Here is a 19893-nt window from a genome sequence, read left to right as displayed (position 1 = left end):
TGAGGGTCTCTCAAGAAATGTCAACAGAAGATGCATGAATGACCTCAAGAGAGCAAAAATTACCTGTAGAATGAATTCCAAAGGGCTATATTCAATCTTCTGTTGATGTAATACTGCTGACCTGAATATAGTTCCATAAATTAGGTCACTGTCTTAGATTTCAAAATCTTTTCAGAAAATTTCTACACTGATAGAATGTGACCCAATCAACTCATGATTGCCATCAAGAAGAGAGAGAGAATGCAAAACAGAGAATCTCAAGATTAATTTGTCTTTATAATTTGGAAGAGATATAATATAGAGATACACTAACTCCCTTCACACCCTGCTCAGCCACAGACCTAGCTGAGTGATTAAAAAAAAGAAGCAGCTATAAATTATTATATTAAATCAAATCATGGAAGAGCTAGACTTAATCTTGATAAGAAATTAAGATTATTTACATATTTGAGCTGGAAGCACTTTTTTTGTTTGTTTTTAAAAGATTTTCTTTATTTATTTGACAGAGAGAGAGATAGCAAGAGAGGGAATACAAGCAGGGGGAATGGGACAGGGAGAAGCGGGCTCCCCGCTGAGCAGGGAGCCCGATTCAGGGCTCGATCCAAGGACCCTGGGATCACAACCTGAGCTGAAGGTAGATGTTTAACAACTGAGCCACCCAGGCGCCCCTGGAATCACATCTAGAAGAAAGAAAACAAGCTTTGGAGTAAAAAAGACCTGAATTTGAACTCCAGCTGCAGGATTTACTACCTGAATGAAATCTCCTAGTCATTTAGTCTTTCTGAGCTCTGTGTCATCATCTGTAAAAGGGAATGATAAGGGGCTCCTGGGTGGCTCTGTGGGTTAAAGCCTCTGCTTTCAGTTCAGGTCATGATCCCAGGGTCCTGGGATCAAGTCCTGCTTCAGGCTCTCTGCTTTAGCAGGAAGCCTGCTTCCCCCGCTCTCTCTCTCTCTCTGCCTACTTGTGATCTCGGTCTGTCAAATAAATAAATAAAATCTTAAAAAAAAAAGGGGGGGGGATGATAATACCCTCTGCATTCTAGGGCAGTTAAAAGATTAAATGGCTAATACATGGCAGACACTCAACGAGTTTTTACTGTTTCTCTTCTTTCCCCAGGAACAGACCTAGTAGGCAGGTTAGTTTAAAATATTAAGTATATGTGTGCCTTCAGTATAAAAACTGCTAAGAGATAGGAATTGCTTGTTACAATTTGAAAGCTAGATGGAGACTTAGAAAAATATCTAATCCACCATCCTCATTTTCCTGAAAGAAAGATCAGTTTAGAGTTGAAGAGACATGGCCAAATCACCAAGCTACACACCCACAATGTCCCAAAGAAAATACAGGCTTCCTGAGTCTGAGTCCAATATTCTTTGCACAAAATGACACTGCTGTCCCTGAGCAGAGCAGTTACACTTCTTTCTCCCCTCTGCTTAGAACTCATCGTATCCACAAACTACTGCCAAATGTGCATTTCAGGGAAACCATTTACCTTTGATTCCTCGGTCCATTTTCATTAAACGCCTGATGATAGAATCACGGTTATCTCCTTGCCTGATTTCAATTTTGGTTGAGAAGTGGCCATTGGATGGCTGGGGATTCACTAGGGAAACTGCCACACCAGGCTAGGAAAATAAAGAGAAAATGACTGTTATACGAAATCAAACTTGAATACTGCTGAGGGAGAGAAAATCTCTGCTAAATTTTTAATGCCCAATGAAAAATTTAATTCTGGTATTCTAAAATCAAGACCAAGGGATACTCAAGTATAAAAGAAAAAAATGTACAAAAACTCATGCTTACAACCAAATGCCAGATAAAAACAACTCTGAGTACATACATCAATACCAATGATGGAGAACAACATTATATTTTCTCCTCTTCAACTCCCATCACTTACTGAATTTCTACAATGTAACAGGCACTGTACTAACCACTTTATAGACATTATTCCTATATCCTGCAAGGTAGCTCTTTAAAACCCCTTTCACAGATGAGAACCTGAGAACCAGAAACATTTTAAAAAGTACTTCAAGGTCACATAGTCAATAAGAGGCAGGGGCAGGATTAAACTCAGTTATATGAGGGGTGGGAGGGGAGGGATAAGGTGGCTGGGTTATGGACATTGGGGAGGGTATGTGCTATGGTGAGTGCTGTGAATTGTGTAAGCCTGATGATTCACAGACCTGTACCCATGAACTCAGTTATATATCATACTATATCCTACATTATATAAGCTACATAGTCAAAGACCCTGCTCATTATTTTAAGTGGAAAAAGTCAACTAAGTCTTATGGAAGACTTGAAGACATAGTAGCTTAATAAAATATTTGAATATGTAGTTCAAAAGAAACATATCTGTGGGGAACCTCAGTGGCTCATCCAGTTAAGCACCTGACTCTTGATTTCAACTCAGGTTGTGATCTCGGGGTCGTGGGATGGAGATCCAGGTCAGGCTCTGTGGTCAGCGGAGAATCCACTTCTCCTCCTCTGACCCTACCTTCTCTCCTTCTGTCCCTACCCCACTTGCATATGCATGTATGTGCATACTCCCTAAAATAAATTAATCTTAAAAAAAAAAGAAAAGAAACATTTGTATAGGGAACTCTATTTCATATACCTATCCATGAGCCAAAGGACTGCACTTTAAAAAGCCACCATATTCTAACGTTAATGAGTGTATTCATAACACAACGATAAATTCAGCATATATTCATGACCATGATTACCTTATTCTTTAAAAATAGGCTTTTCCTCTTTGTTGTATTTTCAATTAAATACGGCAAAAGTAATAGGATACTTATAAGTCCTCCACTTCTCAAGAAAAGTAGGGCATTTTTTGGAGTCTTATAATTGCACTCCATTGGGCAACAGATTCTTTGAGACTAAAGAAAGAGAATCTCCCAAAACTCCAAAACCTGCTTATCTTCACCAATAGTGGCCAAAAAAATTAGGGGAAAAAAAAGTATTTCTAGTAAAGTGTAAGATGATTCATCAATCTGATTTATGCCAGGAGCCAAAAAGTCTTGAATAACATTATCAAACCAAGACTCATCTGAAGTATGAAAGCTCCTCTTCACTGTTTTAAAAAAAAAGTCTTATATTTCATTCTATTTTTTAATAAAAGTCAGGTTTTGACATAAAAATAAACTCAAAATGGATTAAGGACCTAAATGTGAGACCTGAAACCATAAAAATCCTTGAAAAGAGTAGAAGCAATAATTTCTCTGACATCAGCTGTAACAATATTTTTCTAGGTATGTCTCCTGAGGCAAGGGAAACAAAAGCAAAAAGAAACTACTGGGTCTACATCAAAATAAAAAGCTTCTACAGAGACAGAAACGGTCAACCAAACTAAAAGGCAACCTATGGAATGAGAGACGATACTTGCAAATGACATATCTGATAAAGATTTTAGTACCTAAAATAGATAAAGAACTGATATGACTCAATAGAAATAATTAGCACAATTAAAAACACAAATAATCGATTAAAAATGGGCGGAAGACATGAATAGACATTTTTCCAAAGAAAATATCCAGATGGCCAACAGACACATGAAAAGATGCTCACCGTCACTTATCATCAGGGAAATGCAAATCAAAAACCACAAAAAGAAACTACCTCACACCTGTGAGAATGGCTCAGATCAACAACAGAAGAAACAAGTATTGGTGAGGATATGGACAAAAAAGGAACCCTTGTGCACTGTTGGTGGGAATGCAAACTATGGCAGCCATTCTAGAAAACAGTACAGAAGTTCCTCAAAAAGTTTAAAATCAAATTACCATATGATCCAGTGATTCCACTACTGGATATTTACCCAAAGGAAATAAAAACACTAATTCCAAAGGATATACACACTCCTATGTTCCTTGCAGCATTATTTACAACAGCCAAATTACGGAAGCAGCCCAAGTGTCCATCAACTGATGAATGGGTAAAGAAGATGTGGTATATATACACAACAGAATATTACACAGCCATAAAAAATGTCATCTTGCCATTTGCAACAACATGGATGGATCTAAAGAGTATAACTAAGTGAAGTCGGTCAGTTAAAAAAAAAAAAGACAAATACCATATGATTTTGCTCATGTGTGGAATTTAAGAAATGAATGAACACATTGAAAAGAGACAAACCAAAAAACAGACTCTTAACTGTAGAGAACAAACTGATGGTTGCCAGTGCAACAAACTGATGGATCCCATGGTGAGGGGATGGCTGAAAGAGGTGAAGGGGACTAAGAGTACATTTATCACGATGAGCCGCGAGTAATGAATAGCATTGTTGAATCACTATACTGTATACCTGAAACTAATACAATGCTATAAATTGACTACCCTGGAATTAAAATTCGAAAAGAAAAAACAGGCTAAAAAAATCAGGTTTTGACAACCATTATTTTTCTTTTTAAACCCACAAATAACATCCGATGCCAGCCATAAGAGCAAAGTAAAGTGAGCAGACTGCCAACCAGGGAAGAGCTCAAACTCAGCTTCATTCTAACAAATTATGCGGCCTAGACCAAAGCAATGACTCCATGTCTCTGCACCTCACTTCTTTCCATCTTTAAATGATGGGCTTGGATATAACATTTAAGGTCTCTTCTAGCTATAAAGTGCAATGATTCAGTGAGATTCTTTCAACTTACTTCTGTTCTAAAAACATTAAGTGGTTTCCCAGGACAGCAGTCTTCCCTGATTTTATCTTCTGCTTCAGAGGCAAATTTGACTTCTATGTGTTCTAGCTAAACAGAAGGAGGGAAAATGAAAGTCATTAGTATCACTTAATATGATTGAAATTAATCATCACCTCATTTCCCCAAAGAGCAAAACTAGGTTCTCCACTTAACACTAAATGGTCTACGTACTCTTCAGAAAACCAGCCAAGCACAGGACAGGAGTGAGAGAGCACTCTGAAACTCAGGATCAAATGCTCCCACAGCAAAACCTTGTTTGAAGAGCAAGAGACTAAATCGTTTAAATGTCCACCCAAAAATAAATTCTTTAATTAAAAGTTTTAAGAAAATGGTTTGTGCAATTTTATTATTTTCAATACAAACATAAGATGAAATCTGTAATTAATTAACATTGATCTTAAATGTCTCACAGTATTATTTACATTGCCATGTTTACCACTTTCTATAATGAAATCTGGCATCTATCGGTATAAGAGAAAATGAGAATTAGCATAAAAGGCTTCTGCTTGAATAAAGTTCAGAAAGTTAGCATTTGAGGGTAAAGGACTTCTGCTTAATTTTTTTTTTTAACAAAAGACTTTCACTTAAATAAATGAAAAAGCTCAGAAATGTAGCATATTGTATATGCCTGATTCTAAGATGATGCTCAATATAAGGGGTCCCCATTGTCCCAGTTAAAAAATTTGAAAACTTTTTTTGACCTCCAGGAGTACATATGAACATTTAGAAATATAAACAAAATAAGTATCTACCAATATCTATAATTTATTTAACTCATTTATAATTATATGATATAAAATGCTTATTTAGAAATAACTTTCTTCCATTACCATATTTCATGGAACAACTTTATCCAAAATCTAAACCTGCATTTTTTAATTTAAGTGTCTTATTATTATAACAAGAACCACTTTTTTTTTAGTTCTTTAACAGTTTCCTAGGGCAAATTCTCTTTCCTTCTCCCTAAGCTGAGAGATAGCATTTTTAGAATCTATATATGAAGTGATTAGTGCAGAAAAATGGAATGAGGAGAAACTCCCCAGCTTTGACTTAAAGCTATTGGTAATGTTTTTAGTTCTTGAGTTGAGTAGAAGATTCATGGGTGTTCATTACATTACTAACTTTAAAACAAAACAAAATAGCGTCAGGCATGGACCTATGATAAGATATGAAGAAAGGATTCTAATTAAGTCAGTTCTGTAAATCTGAGGTATAAACGGGAAGGGAGAAAAAAGAAGCGATTCTTCCGTAACTTGAGAGGTTTCTAACGTATTTGAATATAAGATCTCCCTTCATATTTTTAAAAGAGAAATCTGGAAGGAAAATGTAGACACATACAGTTAGTATTTTATGTATAAAATAATTGATAAATGGAATAAGATCACACTATTTCTTCTTCCTGAAACTTCTATACCCACCCATTCTGCTTCCTTCTAAAAATATTTTTGACAAGTGTATCTGGCAAAGGTACTAAAACACAGAAGATGTTTACAAAAAGCTTTATTATAAAATGAAAGAACTGGATTATATTTACTCTAGTTAACTAAATCTTTGGCCCGTCTTACCTCAAGGGAATTGGTCAGGTAGACTATATTCTCCATCAGCACTGCCTGCTCATCAAATTCTAACTGCAAATCCAGAACACGAGGTCCCATCTTCTCCAGATTTTCCTAATAGCCAAAAGTTTTGAAAAACAAAAATCACATTAATAATATGTTGAAAAGAATCCACTTCCTCCAAAGCAATCATTCTTCCCTCAATTGATAAAATCTTCAAATTTGAACAGCTAAAGGAAAGGCCTTGGACTCATGGTTTCCCTTATCTGTGTTTGCTTATTAATGAAATTATTGGCTCAGAATAATTATCACTTCAAGTATGATAAGATTAATGCAACACTGAAAAGACTGGAAGGACAAGGTTTTCATTTATAAAAGAAATATGATTTTGTCACTGTTTATTTAGAATGAATTAATATGCAAACCCAAAAAATTCACTTTGACAAGGAATTAAACAAATGTACAGAAGTATCTCTTCAGGTAACCAAAAAGAAAAAAAAAATTTTTTAATTTTCTAAAATAATACATCTTTAAAGCTAGTTCAGAGAAGAATGAATTAATAATAAAAAAATTTCTACAAATAAAAAAAAATTCTAAGTCTTATGGGTACTGAGATAATCCTGTGGCATATGAAAAACAATTTCTTATTCTTATTTTCTTGAACATGAAACAAAATATTTGCCAAACAAAACGTGACCTTCAAGATCCAAGTTCACATGCACAAGTATTGCTAATTACATAGAATGTGCTGCACTGATATGAAAGTGACCTCACATGATTCCTAATATTCCCCCTTCTCATTTACTGTCCAAGTTGTTTCTTTTTCTTTGAAAAAGTACTAGAAGCCATTTTCTTATTCTCAGATTGTAAAAACACTTTGCTAGTTTCAAACCATTAATATGCCTAGCACATGCCCAATATTACACACAAAAAAATATTATGGGTGAACCAGTTCTAACACTGGTTTTCTTTTTTTTTTTTTTTCCCAAAGATTTTATTTATTTATTTGACAGACAGAGATCACAAGTAGGCAGAGAGGCAGGCAGAGAGAGAGGAGGAAGCGGGCTCCCAGCTGAGCAGAGAGTCCGATGCGGGGCTGGATCCCAGGACTCTGGGATCATGACCTGAGCCAAAGGCAGAGGCTTTAACCCACTGAGCCACCAAGGCGCCCCCTAACACTAGTTTTCTAAAAGCCGATTCTTGAATCCTGTGTAATTTAACTACAGAACTTTTCAAATCAGTTTCACTGGAATCTGTAAAGTACATCATCAAACTGAATTGCCTTTGCAATAAAAAATGAAATATTTTTGACACCTGGGTGGCTCAGTGTAGGTTAAGCATCTGCCTTTGGCTCAGGTCATGATCCAGGGTCCTAGGATCAAGTCCCACATCAGGCTCCTTGCTCAGTGGGGAGGCTCCTCCCTCTGCCCCTCATCACTGCTTGTGAGTGCTCTTGCTCTCTCTCTCTCTGACAAATAAATAAGATCTTCAGGGGAAAAAGAACCACAATGAAATACTTTGTTGAATCCACATATTGACAATAGATCTGGCATTCTGATCAATGGCACTAGCTAAAGTAGGGAAGCAATGAATTATGAGGATATCGGCAGATGTGTTATAACTTGATTGGTGTAGGTCAATCCAAGATTCTAAATTATTTATGAAACTTCAAAGACCATAAGGCTCAGAGAGTTGATTCTGATGTAGGAAAACAAAAAAGCTTTCCTAAGAATACAATTTGCTCAGTGGGGAGCTAGAAGTTTTGGTCATCATCAGGCAGGCATCTGTAGACCAGAAGATTCAAGAATGAATCTAAATAACCACTATCAGGGTGAAGATTCAAGAATGAATCTAAATAACCACTAATGGGGTGACTAGGCAGCTGAGTTGTCAAGCATCTGCCTTCAGCTCAGATCTTGATCCCAGGGTGCTGGGATGGAGTCCAGCTTCAGGCTCCCTGCTCAGCGGGAAGCCTGCTTCTCCCTTTCCCAATCCTCTTGCTTGTGTTCCTTCTCTCATTGTCTCTCTCTGTGTCAAGTAAATAAATAAAATCTTTTTTAAAAAAATCTATGTTCCTAGAAGCCTAAAAGACACTAATTTACACTTTAAAAAAACATTTACTGAGACTATTCTTTAATGGAAACTATTAAAGTGTGTTAAATATATTATTTAATTTACTTCTCACAGCCCTCCTAAAATGTAGGTTCTATTAATTTCCTCATATAGATGAAAAACCATGTGACCCAGAGAATTTAAGAGAGTTGTTGAGGGTCTAAAAACTAAGAAGTGACAGACAAAAAGGATTTAGAACAAGATTTGTCTGACCCCAGAGCTTGAGCTCTTACGCAACATACAGCCTTCTTTCTGTTTCTCTAAGAAATCAAATAAATCTGTTATTTCTATGAAGAAAGCTGAGTCTAATGCAATGATTCTCAATGGGAGAGGTGGGGGGTGGGAGCAGATTACGTCCCCAGAGAAATTTAAGAATGACTGAAGAAGTTTTGGTTGTCACAACTTGAGGGGGTGAGGAGGACATTCTATGGGCATCTAGTGGGTAGAAGACAAAAACACTGCTAAACATCCTATAACGCAGAGGGAAGCCTCCCACCACAGAGAACTCCTGGCCCACAATATCAATAGAACCACTGCTGAGAAACTCTGGTCCAACCACGATAAACAATGTTTATCCTGTTAAGCTAAACCTACACAAATGTAGTATCTTCGTTCCAGTACCAGGATCTAATAAAAACACGCAAATGTAAGCCAAAAGAATTTGCCTCCCTGCCAAACAGAAAAGAAGGTAGAACATAAAGAGACTCATTTAGTGAACAATTCTAAATCAGTTTTTTCTTCCATAATGCATATTTCCAAATACTCAGCAATTTTACAGATAAACCCCCGAAATGGTCACTCATTTCTCACAACTAGTGATCGAAAAGTACTATTTTTAGCAGATTTCCTGGGACAGACTATATCCAAAGTTTTCCCCTCCCTTCCACTATCCTATCTAATCATTACTCGCAGAGTAATAGCTGCATGAAGCCCATAGCTTACCTTAATCATGGCAACAAACGGCATCACTTTCTTCATGTATTTCTTCAACTCTGGCAAATTGCCCAGTTCACTAGCAATGACTTTGTTATCAGGCAATTTTCCACTGTTGGCCTAAAAAAAAAAAACATTGGGGAAGAATGTGGAGAAAAATATTTTAAAGATAACGCACAATAGCAGATGTGCCCATAGGAAGTCGGCCAGACACAGAATGGTGGCCTCGACCAGTCCAATAGAAAACAGTAGAAAAGAGAGCAGCCCCATGCGTTCTAGGGAAGTGAAAGGTGAACGTGTAATACAGAAGGGAGTCTCCCATTTCCTCTAAAGTTAAAAGATAAATGTTCTTTATGGTAAAGGAGAAAATGGGGCATCTTGTTGAATATTTAATTTTTTCTTACACTAAGAACACCTCTAAGATTGTAACATTAGATCTTATCGGGTAAGAAAACAAAATAGTCTTATAGAGATCTTGTTTGTCTCCAAACTTGTAAAAACACTCACTAGTCTTATCAAAATGGAAACTGTGTAACTATCATACAAGATTTATAGAATGTCTGCTTTTGAACACTCTTCCTTATAAACTGTTACCACAAATGTGGGGGAAAAAAGTCTCTGGCTGGCTTATCTACCTGTTAAAAATAGTATCACTCCTATCTAGCCACAAATAAATACCTGTATCATGTATCATTAATATGCACAGAGTCCCAAATGTGCTGCCTGAATTTAAATTCATTTCTGCAAATACAACTGTCCCCTTTGACAGAGTGAAAAATGAAGCAAGTGACCTCAGAATTTTGGGTGACTTGTTTTTTCCCTATAAAAGCGTGGCATCGAAGCCAAAGGCTGGGAATGAATCTAAATGAAAAGTAATGTATAGTAAGACTTCAGTCAACGTTTACTTTTAATTCTAACTTACTAAAGTACACTGGGAAAATATTTTCTCCACTTATCAATGTGCTGCTTTAAAATATATATTAAAGAGAGGAGAGCATAGGAAACACTCCTTCCCCTTGTATTACCAAAAAGGTGCCACATACAACTTAAGAATATCCTCCATGATCATAAACTTCCTTTCCGTTCTTTTGGATGAAAACAAACAAAAATTTAAAAGAACGCTGATCATTCCAAATAATGCCAAAAGATGATATTACTTTGAAACCATGTATCTAATAAATAATTACTAAAAAAAACCCTATAACTTCTAAAAGAACAGCAGTTTTTAATAAAAGATGCATTTTTAAATATCTGGGACATACATTCTATATTTGGTTCTCCTACTGCTTCCCTGAAAATGCTGTTACGGATATGTAACCCACAAAGGCATGACATCATTTTTCTACCCACAAAAGCGGCTTTTACTTTTTCACTTGCCATAAGTCAAAATCTGTAAGCAATTCTAAGGACTAAATTCTATTTCTTTCTTTCCTTTTTTAAAAAATTTACTTATTTGAGAGCGAGAGAGAGCATGAGAAGGGGGAGCTGCAGAGGGAGGGAGAAGCAGGCTCCCACTGAGCAGGGAGCCTGATACAGGGCTCAATCCCACTGGGATCACGACCTAAGTCGAAGGCAGACACTTAACCAACTGAGCACACAAGTGCCTCTAAATTCTATTTCTATTATATACAATCAAATGAGGAGGCAGCTTTCCATAAAAATAAGCTCACAAGGAATACAAAAACACTAACTCTTCTCTTTCCATTAAATTTCCAAATATAAAAGTTTTTGAGTATTTTTTAATTAACTGAGAAAACTTTTGAAAGAAAATTTCAATAAAGTCCTCAAAAATCAAAGCTAAGGATTTTCCCTTCAGTTATCACTTCATGCTTTGTCCATAATTTCTGGTTTTTTTCTCTCTCCTCTTCTGTCAGTGCACCTTAACAATTTGTGTCTATCAATGACTCTTAAAAACCCCAGCAAAAATTCCACAACATATACTTTGTTTCCATATTGTGAATGTGAAAGAAAAAGGTAGATGGATTTTTTTCTTCAGGAAAACTTAGAACTATGCTTAAGTATTGTGTTTCCTTTAAACACAACAATCATATCTAACAGCTACTTACCTGACAAAGCCAAAAATACTGAGCTCTCCATTTCTATGGGTAATTATTAAACTGACCATTTTGTTTTAAATTACTCAAAAGCCAAGCTTCAATTTTTTGAAACATAATGAGGTGAAGGCTTCATGAATCCCAGTGTTCAAGTCAGAACAAACCCGAAGGCAAACTCAGTTCTCTTGCTTCATGATTTTCACCACATATGAGAAAGTCCCACACCTTTTAATTACGTGGGACTAGATCCACTATATTTTTGTATGGAAGTTTCAGAAATGATAAAAAAGACGGCAACTTTTACAGTAACTATTTCAGAGCCAGCACCGCTAACAAAAAAACACTCCATGTTTAAGAGTAATCCCACAAAGTTGCCCGTGTCCTTCTCTAAGACACTGCCAACATCCTAAAAACAACAAGAGCACAGGCAGCACGCAACAACGCGGGCAGAACGGCTGCTGCGAGCATCACCTCAAAGTGATTCCGCAGCACTGACAGGGTGGTATGTTGCCAAGAAGGATAGTTCTTCGCCACGTATATGGTGCAATGTGAAGGTTTCTGAGGTGGCTGCTTGTCAGTCTTCTACAGGGCAAAAGAAAGGGAAAAAACATTTTATCACTCTTGTATATCACTGCTTCATTTCACCAAAAATGAAAGATCCCTCTCCTGGTATAAACCACTATTGCCTTTAACATTAAGAAGCATACACATCCTACAAAACTGCATTAGCGATGAAAAGAGCCCGACACATGTGAACGACAGTTGTCTTAATTTTCATTACTAGTAAATGTTACCTGACTAATCACTCTAAAGCAACAGCCTTAAAAAAAAAAAAAAAAAAAAAAGGCTTCACCTTCCCCTTAGCTGGCATCATATAGTTCTTGAGTCGCAATCTAAGGTCATGTGCTACTTCCATGAGATACTGTGAGGAACGTATCAAGGCTTCATCCACGGGACCTGCCAGGGGCCATGCAGCATTCATAATGGAGTCAGGCTGTAAGGGGGGGGAAAGAAAAAGTTCAGTGGGCTCAAAGCCACGCAACTATTTTATGGTTCATGATTACAGTTCCATACCAAGACTACCATCTGTAATTGCGTGCTCAGAGTTCAAACCTGACTACCCATAACACACTTCCACAGCCCCTGATCTAATGTTCCCTAGAATTCAAGCTGTGAAGTCTGACTCTACATTCCTAATTAGCATCCATTTGTACAAGCATATTAATACCCACACACATATGCTCACTTTCAAAGAAAATTATGTAATGCTAATTTGCCTAAATTTAATCATTATTACATAAATTATATATACTCAGTTTTTACCCTATTTAATACATCCAGTATTGAAAGTATAGCCATTCAGTATATGCATCACAAGCACATTTTTACAGTGTTCATGTGTTAAAAAATACAAAAGAGCCTGGCTAATAAAGATGAAAAGAAATTATTAAGCCAGCCAATCTGTTTATCTGCAACCCTAGGAGAAATAATTGCATTTATCCTCACAGTAAGGATGCTAATATAATATCCCTGAATATGAAGCCCTACATATGCCAGAAATTTTATATAAAACAAAAAATATATGCAAATATACACTTCCCTCTTTGTTTATAAGCTGCTCCTAACAGTCATTTATCTCTCTCTCAATATTTTCACCTTTTTAACAGTTGGAAAACAGTCTTAGTTATATAGTATTCAAATCAAATGTATTTTTAAAATATATTCAAATGTACTTTAACATTTTCTAACAAGAATTAGGTGATAAACAAAATGCAGTCACGTGGTTTTAAAATACTTCCATTGTGGTGTATATAAATAAAGACGCATACTCAGTAAGTCCATCTAAACAGGAGTAGTTTCAGTACAACCTGTTGTAATAATTAGGAGATGACGGATCCAACATTACTCCTGAAATATCGTTTTCAGTCTTTTCCTCTTAAGTAACATTATTATTGTATTTATTTAATAAGGCCATATCAAACAGCCCACAACATCTCAACCACATATAGGTACCTTTCCCAGGAGTGTCCAGATGTGCTCACACAAGTGTGGACAGAATGGAGCCAAGAGAAGTGTCTGAACTTCAATAAAGCGGAACACAAGGTCTCTGTGCATCCCTTCTATGGCCAGTTCACGGTATTTATCTTTCGCAGCCTGCAAGATTTGAAATTATTTGCCATTTTTCTCCCCATACTTCTTTAAAATAAAATTAAAAGAAAAAAAATTCAGTGCCTCTATTTTAATGCATTTTTAAGCTTTTAGTCTTTCAAAATTCCATAATGAATTCTCATAAAGGTTTTACTTCATTTTTTTTAAGTAATCTCTACACCCAATGTGGGGCTTGAATCTACAACCTCAAGATCAAGAGTCAAAAGCTCTACAACTGGGCTAGCCAGGCCCCCGGTTTTTCCACATTTTTAACAACTTGCAATTAAATGCATATCAATCCTTGTTAAAGGATATTATGGTTTTATATTAATGACTCTCAAGAAAAAATGGTTTTTTTGAAAAAGATTTTATTTATTTGACAGAGAGAGAGATCACAAGCAGGCAGAGAGGCAGGCAGAGAGGTGTGGGGAAAGCAGGCCCCCTGCTGAGCAGAGAGCCCCATGCAGGGCTCTATCCCAGGACCCTGAGATCATGACCTGAGCCAGAAGCAGAGGCTCAACCCACTGAGCCACCCAGGTGCCCCAAGAAGACATTTTCTAACAGACATAGAAGTTGTGTATTAAGGGCTGATGATACCCTCAACAGCCTATAAGAAAGATATTAAGTATCGAAAAAAGGCTATAAATAGGACAATTGCTATGTTCAGCACTTATCCTTATTTAACCACATCTATGAAAACCAAGTTACATAAATCCCAATGTGATATTTTACAAAACTGATTGAGGAAACCTACATTTTTTTTAAGCCCTTGAACTGCCAAACTCGAGGAAACACTGACACCTTGTGGAAAACATCAGAAAATGCTTGATTTCAAACTAGGGGTAATCAATTACAATTTTGCTTTATGTTTTATCAATGTAAAAATGTTCTCCTGGGGGCACCTGGGTGGCTCAGTCCATTAGGCATTCTGCCTTCAGCTCAGTCATGATCCCAGGGTCCTTGGATAGCCAGATCCCCGTGTCTAGCTCCCTGCTCAGGAGGGAAGCCTGCTTCTCCCTCTTCCTTCTCCTGATCCCCGTTTGGGTTCTCTCTCTGTCAAATGAATGGATAAAATCTTTGAAAATTAAAAAAATAAAAATGTTTTCCTGGAAAATGTGGCTGACTTTTAGACTTAACCTCTTTACTGACTCATAGCTGAACTATGAAACAAAAAGATTTATATTAAATAAATACAACAGAGAATCAAAGAAAATTATTTAAAACCACAATTCACTGAATAATTTAAAAACTGCTTGGCAATATTTTCAGTCTCCACTCTAGATGAATTAACATTATAGCAGAGGGGAAAGGGGTGAAATACATCATAGCCACACTGATGTACTTTATAGCCACTAAAAGAAGAGCCTACCTGAAACTCAAAAAACCCTGTTTTCAAAGCTTCTTTAAACATCATCTTTTCATAATTTTGATCTGTTTTTATAATTCCTGCATTCATCTCACTATAGAATAGGGAAAAAAAGGTTACTGAGTTTAAATGCAAGTACACAAAGATATAAAAAACTGCCACATATACTAGTCAACAGTAAAACAGGAACGCCTGAAACATTTAAGAGTGCTCAACCACAAAACCACTTAACCACAACACAGTTAACAATGTTCTTGCCTAAAAATATCTGGATGGAAACTTTACTAGGAAACCCAAAAAGCAACATGAAAACAGCTTAACAAAGGTGGTCAAGTTTACTTGCTGCATTTAAACAAGTGACATTGAATATTAAAAAAATTTTCTCTTGCTACCGAAGGCCCTTCATAATTTAGCCTAATCTGGCCCTGATGTGTCTGATCTACTCTACCCTTCATGTACTGTACCCCAAATAAATATCATTATCTTTCCATGTCTTTCTCCTCTCCCTGTAAAATTCTATTCTTCAAGAAACCCAGAATGCACATGCCATCTCCTGTAAATTCCCTCCATCCCTATAACTACACTTGCTATGGGTTCAATGAGTGATTTCTTCTGCTGAACTAGAGTGAAGGATCAAGTCCCATTCATCTTTTTTAACAGCAGTTCTTAAGATGGCTCCTGATACAAAGATGATGATAAGTGTTTTTTAAAAGAAAAAAAATTGGCATTTCTCTTTTTCTCCTAATCTATTTTTCATTTAACCATTCTGTCCTCTAATGCAGGAGAGCAAGGTAAAGTGTCTATGAGCAAGGGCTTTGGAGAAAGAAGCAAATTCATAATCCCCAACTGGAATTACTAGCTTTGAGGCATTTAATAAAATATTTAATTTTTCTAAGCTTCAATTTCTTTAACTATAAAATAGGGAGAATAAAGCTATTGCTTTATCATATAAGCTGTGAAGCTAAAATCAGATAATGGATGCAAAGTGCTTAGCAGAGTACCTAGAACAAATAAAATGAATTGTAATGAATAGCAGTTATTATTAACATCTAATTTATTTTAGGAGGAAAGGAAAAAAGAAAACTTAAAAATGCAGGAGGACTAGGCAACTCTAAAGTACCATGGGCTGGAGTCGACAGATTACCTGGCAAAAACTCTGTCATTGAAGGTGCTGGCAGGCCCACTTCTCAGGCTGTCCCAGTTGGCCACCATTTCTTTCACCCACTCCACCCAGGTGTACAGACGGAGGATCCCTGCATCGGCCATGGCTTCCACGAAGTTAGCATCTTCAACAGTGTCACCAGCATCAGCCAAAGCCAAACGCATTCCTGGAGGAGGAGGAGGAGGAGGAGGAGGACAAAGAAGCAGAAGCAGAAGAAGAGGGTGATCAAGTGATGATTTTAAAATGTGGTTAGTGACTATCAACGATGTGTCCAACCAGGTATACTGCAAAACCTACATCAAAATTAAGAAATAGCAGATGCTTTACAGGACTGCCATGAATCAACAACAAAAATAAGAGCCACCAAAAGTAGGATCCACAGAGTTGTTCAAATCTGGGAATCACCTATGTATTGATTTGCATACACTTAGCATCAAAATGTGTTTCTTCCAGGCAACTGGTTGAGTTAATGAGATAAAGTGGTCCTGAATGAAGGAGAGTAAGAAAATGATAAACTGGAAATACAGATCCCTATCAACATCTCAGCCTCATTTAGAGGCAGCAAAATATTTTAATGCATGAAAGAACACACTGGTGCCTTACATATACAAAAATATATTTAATTTCTTCTTTCTAAAAGCAGGTACTGCTAAGTTTTCTAATAAAATTGTACTTTTGAAACCAAAATCTTCCATTCTAAAATACTGAAAAAAAAAAAAAAACCTAATTAAATTACAAGACACCCTTACAAAGGGACACTATATTAGGGCAAAGGAGTGTGGAAAACTCTTTACATTTCAATATGGAGTGATCTCAAATATGAACTGTTAAGTGATAAAGGAAAAGTTCAGAAGAGTGTATTGCTTTCTACCATCTGCGCCTAAAGGAGGGAGATGAGAATATGTAACATTAAGTTATGGATGGATTAAATATGCTTTATAATACGCAAGAAGCTCAAAACATTTCATATGTTTTTACTTGAAATAATTTTATACTTAAAGAAAAGGTCCAGAGACAGCAAGAAAATAGACATAAATGATTTAACAATCTTCTCTAATGTTAACAAGTTACATAACCAGAAACTAACATTAGTACAATACTATTAACTAAACTATAGACCTTATTCAAATTTTACCAGTTTCTCTTCTAATTCCTATTTCTGTTGCAGGATCCAATCCAGAAAACTACATTACATTTAATCATTTTATCTTCTTGGTCTCCTCAAATCTGTGACAGTTCCTCAGTCTTTGTCTTTCATGACCTTGATATTTTTGAGGAGTACTAGTCAGAATTTCTCCAAACTTGGTTTGTCTCATGTTTTCTCATGATTAGACTGAGCCTATGAACCTCCAGCAAGAATATCACTAAAGTGATGCTGTGTGTCCTCTCAGGACATCACTATCAGGGAGGTGCATGACATCGATAGGACTTAATACTAGTGTTGCAAGCTTTCGTCACTTAGGTAGTCTGTCAAGTTTTCTCAACTGTGAACAGTTTTTCTTTTTGTGATTAAAAAAAAATCTTGGCAGAAATACTCTGAGAATATACAAACATCTTGTTTCTTCCAGAAACATACACCCATTGATTTTGGCAACCATTGGCAGATCTCGCCTGTAACAATTATTTGTGATTTCTGCCTAATGGTGATTTTGTATTTCAGTCAATCTTCATACATTTATTAATATGAATTCTTCTGAAAGGAAAAGCTGTCCCTACACCCCCACTTATTCATTTTTTCAACTATTATTTAGATCAGTATGAACTCACAAATATTCAACCTATTCACTGGGTTACAATCCAACACTACCATTTATTCCTTAAATTGTTCTAGCTTGGATAATTGAGAGCTCCTTCCAGTTAGCTCCTGTACTTTCTTTTTTTTTTAAATCACTGAGTGCTCATCATAATAAGTACATTCCTTAATCCACATCATCTATTTTGCCCATCCCCTCACCCACTCCCCTCTGGTAACCATCAGTTTGTTCTCTATCGTTAAGAGTCTCTTATGTCTTCTTTTCCCCTCTCATTTTCCACAGCCCCCTCCCCGGTCATACAGTCATCTGTTTTGTTTCTTAAATTCCACATGAATAAAATCATATGGTAATTCGTCTTTCTCAGACTTACTTCACTTAGTATTAAACTCTCTAGCTTTATCCACGTGGTTGCAAATGGCAAGATTTCATTATTTTATGGCTGAAAAATATTCCAGTGTGCATGTGTGTATACATACATCTTAATCCATTCATCAATCAATGGACACCTGGACTGCTACCATATCTTGGCTATTATAAACAATGCTGCTATAAATATAGGGATGCATGTATCCCTTCGAATTTAGTGTTTTTATGTTTTTTGGGTAAATACCCAGTAATGTGATTACTGGATCATATGGTAGTTCGATTTTTAATTTTTGAGGACCCTCCATACTGTTTTCCACAGTGGTTGCACCACTTTCCATTCCCAACAACAGTGTACAAGGGTTTCTTTTTCTCCACATCCTCACCAACACCTGTTGTTCCTTGTGTTTTCGATTTTAGCCATTCTGACAGGTGTAGATGATATCTCATTGTTTTGATTTGCATTTCCCTGATGATGAGTGATGGTGAGCATCTCTTCATGTGTATGTTGGCCATCTGGATGTTTTCTTTGAAGCAATGTCTGTTCATATTTTTTGCCCATTTTCTAATTGGATTATTTGTTTCCTGGTGTTGAGTTCTACAGGTTCTTTATGTATTTCGGATATTAACCCTTTATTAGGTATGACTAGCAAATATCTTGTCCCATTCTGTAGGTTACCATTTAGTTTTCTGGATTGTTTCCTTCTTTGTGCAGAAGCTTTTTATTTTTATTTTGATGTAGTCTCAATAGTTTATTTTTGTTTCTCTTGCTTTGGGGAATCTATCTAGAAAAAATTTGTTATGGCCAATGTCAGAGAAATTACTGCCTATGCTCTTTTCTAAGATTTTTATGATTCAAGATCTCACATTTAGGTCTTTAGTCCACTTTGAATTTATTTTTGTGTCTGATGTAAGAAAGTGGTCCAGTTTTATTCTTTTGCATGCTGCTATTCAATTTTCCAAACACCATTTGTTTAAGAGGCTATCTTTTTCTCACTGGATAGTCTTTCTTGCCTTGTAGGAAAAAAAAAATTTTTTTTAAGATTTTTATTTATTTATTTATTTGACAGATCACAAGTAGGCAGAGAGGCAGGCAGAGAGAGAGGAGGAAGCAGGCTCCCTGCTGAGCAGAGAGGCCGATGCGGGGCTTGATCCCAGGACCCTGAGATCATGACCTGAGCCGAAGGCAGAGGCTTTAACCCACTGAGCCACCCAGGCGCCCTGCCTTGTAGAAAATTAAATGACCATATAATGTTGCATTCATTTCTGGGTTTTCTATTCTTTCCATCGATCTATATACTTATTTTTGTGCCAGTACCATGATCTTTTGATTACTCTGTAAGCTCTGTAATAGAACTTGAAGTCCACAATTGTGATGCCTCCACCTTTGCTTCTTTCAAGGTTGTTTTGGCTACTGGGGGGTCTCTTGTGGCTCTATGGAAATTTTAGGATTGCTTGTTCTAGCTCTGTGAAAAACGCTGTTGGTGTTTTGATAGGCAATGCACTAAATGTGTAGATTTCCAATCTATGAGCATGGAATATCTTTCCATTTCCTTCTGCGATCTTCAATTTCCTTCATCCATGTTTTATAGTTCTCAGAGTACGTGTCTCCTACTTGTTTGGTTAGGTTTATTCCTAGGTATCTTATTATTTTGGGTGCAATTGTAAATGAGATTGTTTTCTTAACTTCTCTTTCCGCTGGTTCATTACTGGTATACAGAAACACAACAGACTTCTGTAC

General features: G+C 36.5%; 1 protein-coding gene across 1 annotated transcript in view; it reads right to left on the bottom strand.

The window, feature by feature from the left end:
* The window catches only part of LARS1 (leucyl-tRNA synthetase 1), a 69604-nt gene that overhangs the window by 3643 nt on the left and 46068 nt on the right, over positions 1-19893 (bottom strand). Inside the window, exons 23-31 of the mRNA XM_044225091.1 lie at positions 16018-16201; positions 14877-14967; positions 13373-13513; positions 12213-12353; positions 11831-11941; positions 9315-9425; positions 6270-6374; positions 4657-4752; positions 1494-1626 (exon numbers count right to left, since the gene is read on the bottom strand). Coding sequence (XP_044081026.1) covers positions 1494-1626; positions 4657-4752; positions 6270-6374; positions 9315-9425; positions 11831-11941; positions 12213-12353; positions 13373-13513; positions 14877-14967; positions 16018-16201 — 1113 coding nt within the window. The remainder of the gene's footprint in view (positions 1-1493; positions 1627-4656; positions 4753-6269; positions 6375-9314; positions 9426-11830; positions 11942-12212; positions 12354-13372; positions 13514-14876; positions 14968-16017; positions 16202-19893) is intronic.

The sequence above is a fragment of the Neovison vison genome, chromosome 1 (assembly GCF_020171115.1).
Source record: "Neovison vison isolate M4711 chromosome 1, ASM_NN_V1, whole genome shotgun sequence".
NCBI classification, from domain to species: Eukaryota; Metazoa; Chordata; class Mammalia; order Carnivora; family Mustelidae; genus Neogale; species Neogale vison.
This window is presented reverse-complemented; position numbering and strand designations above follow the sequence as displayed.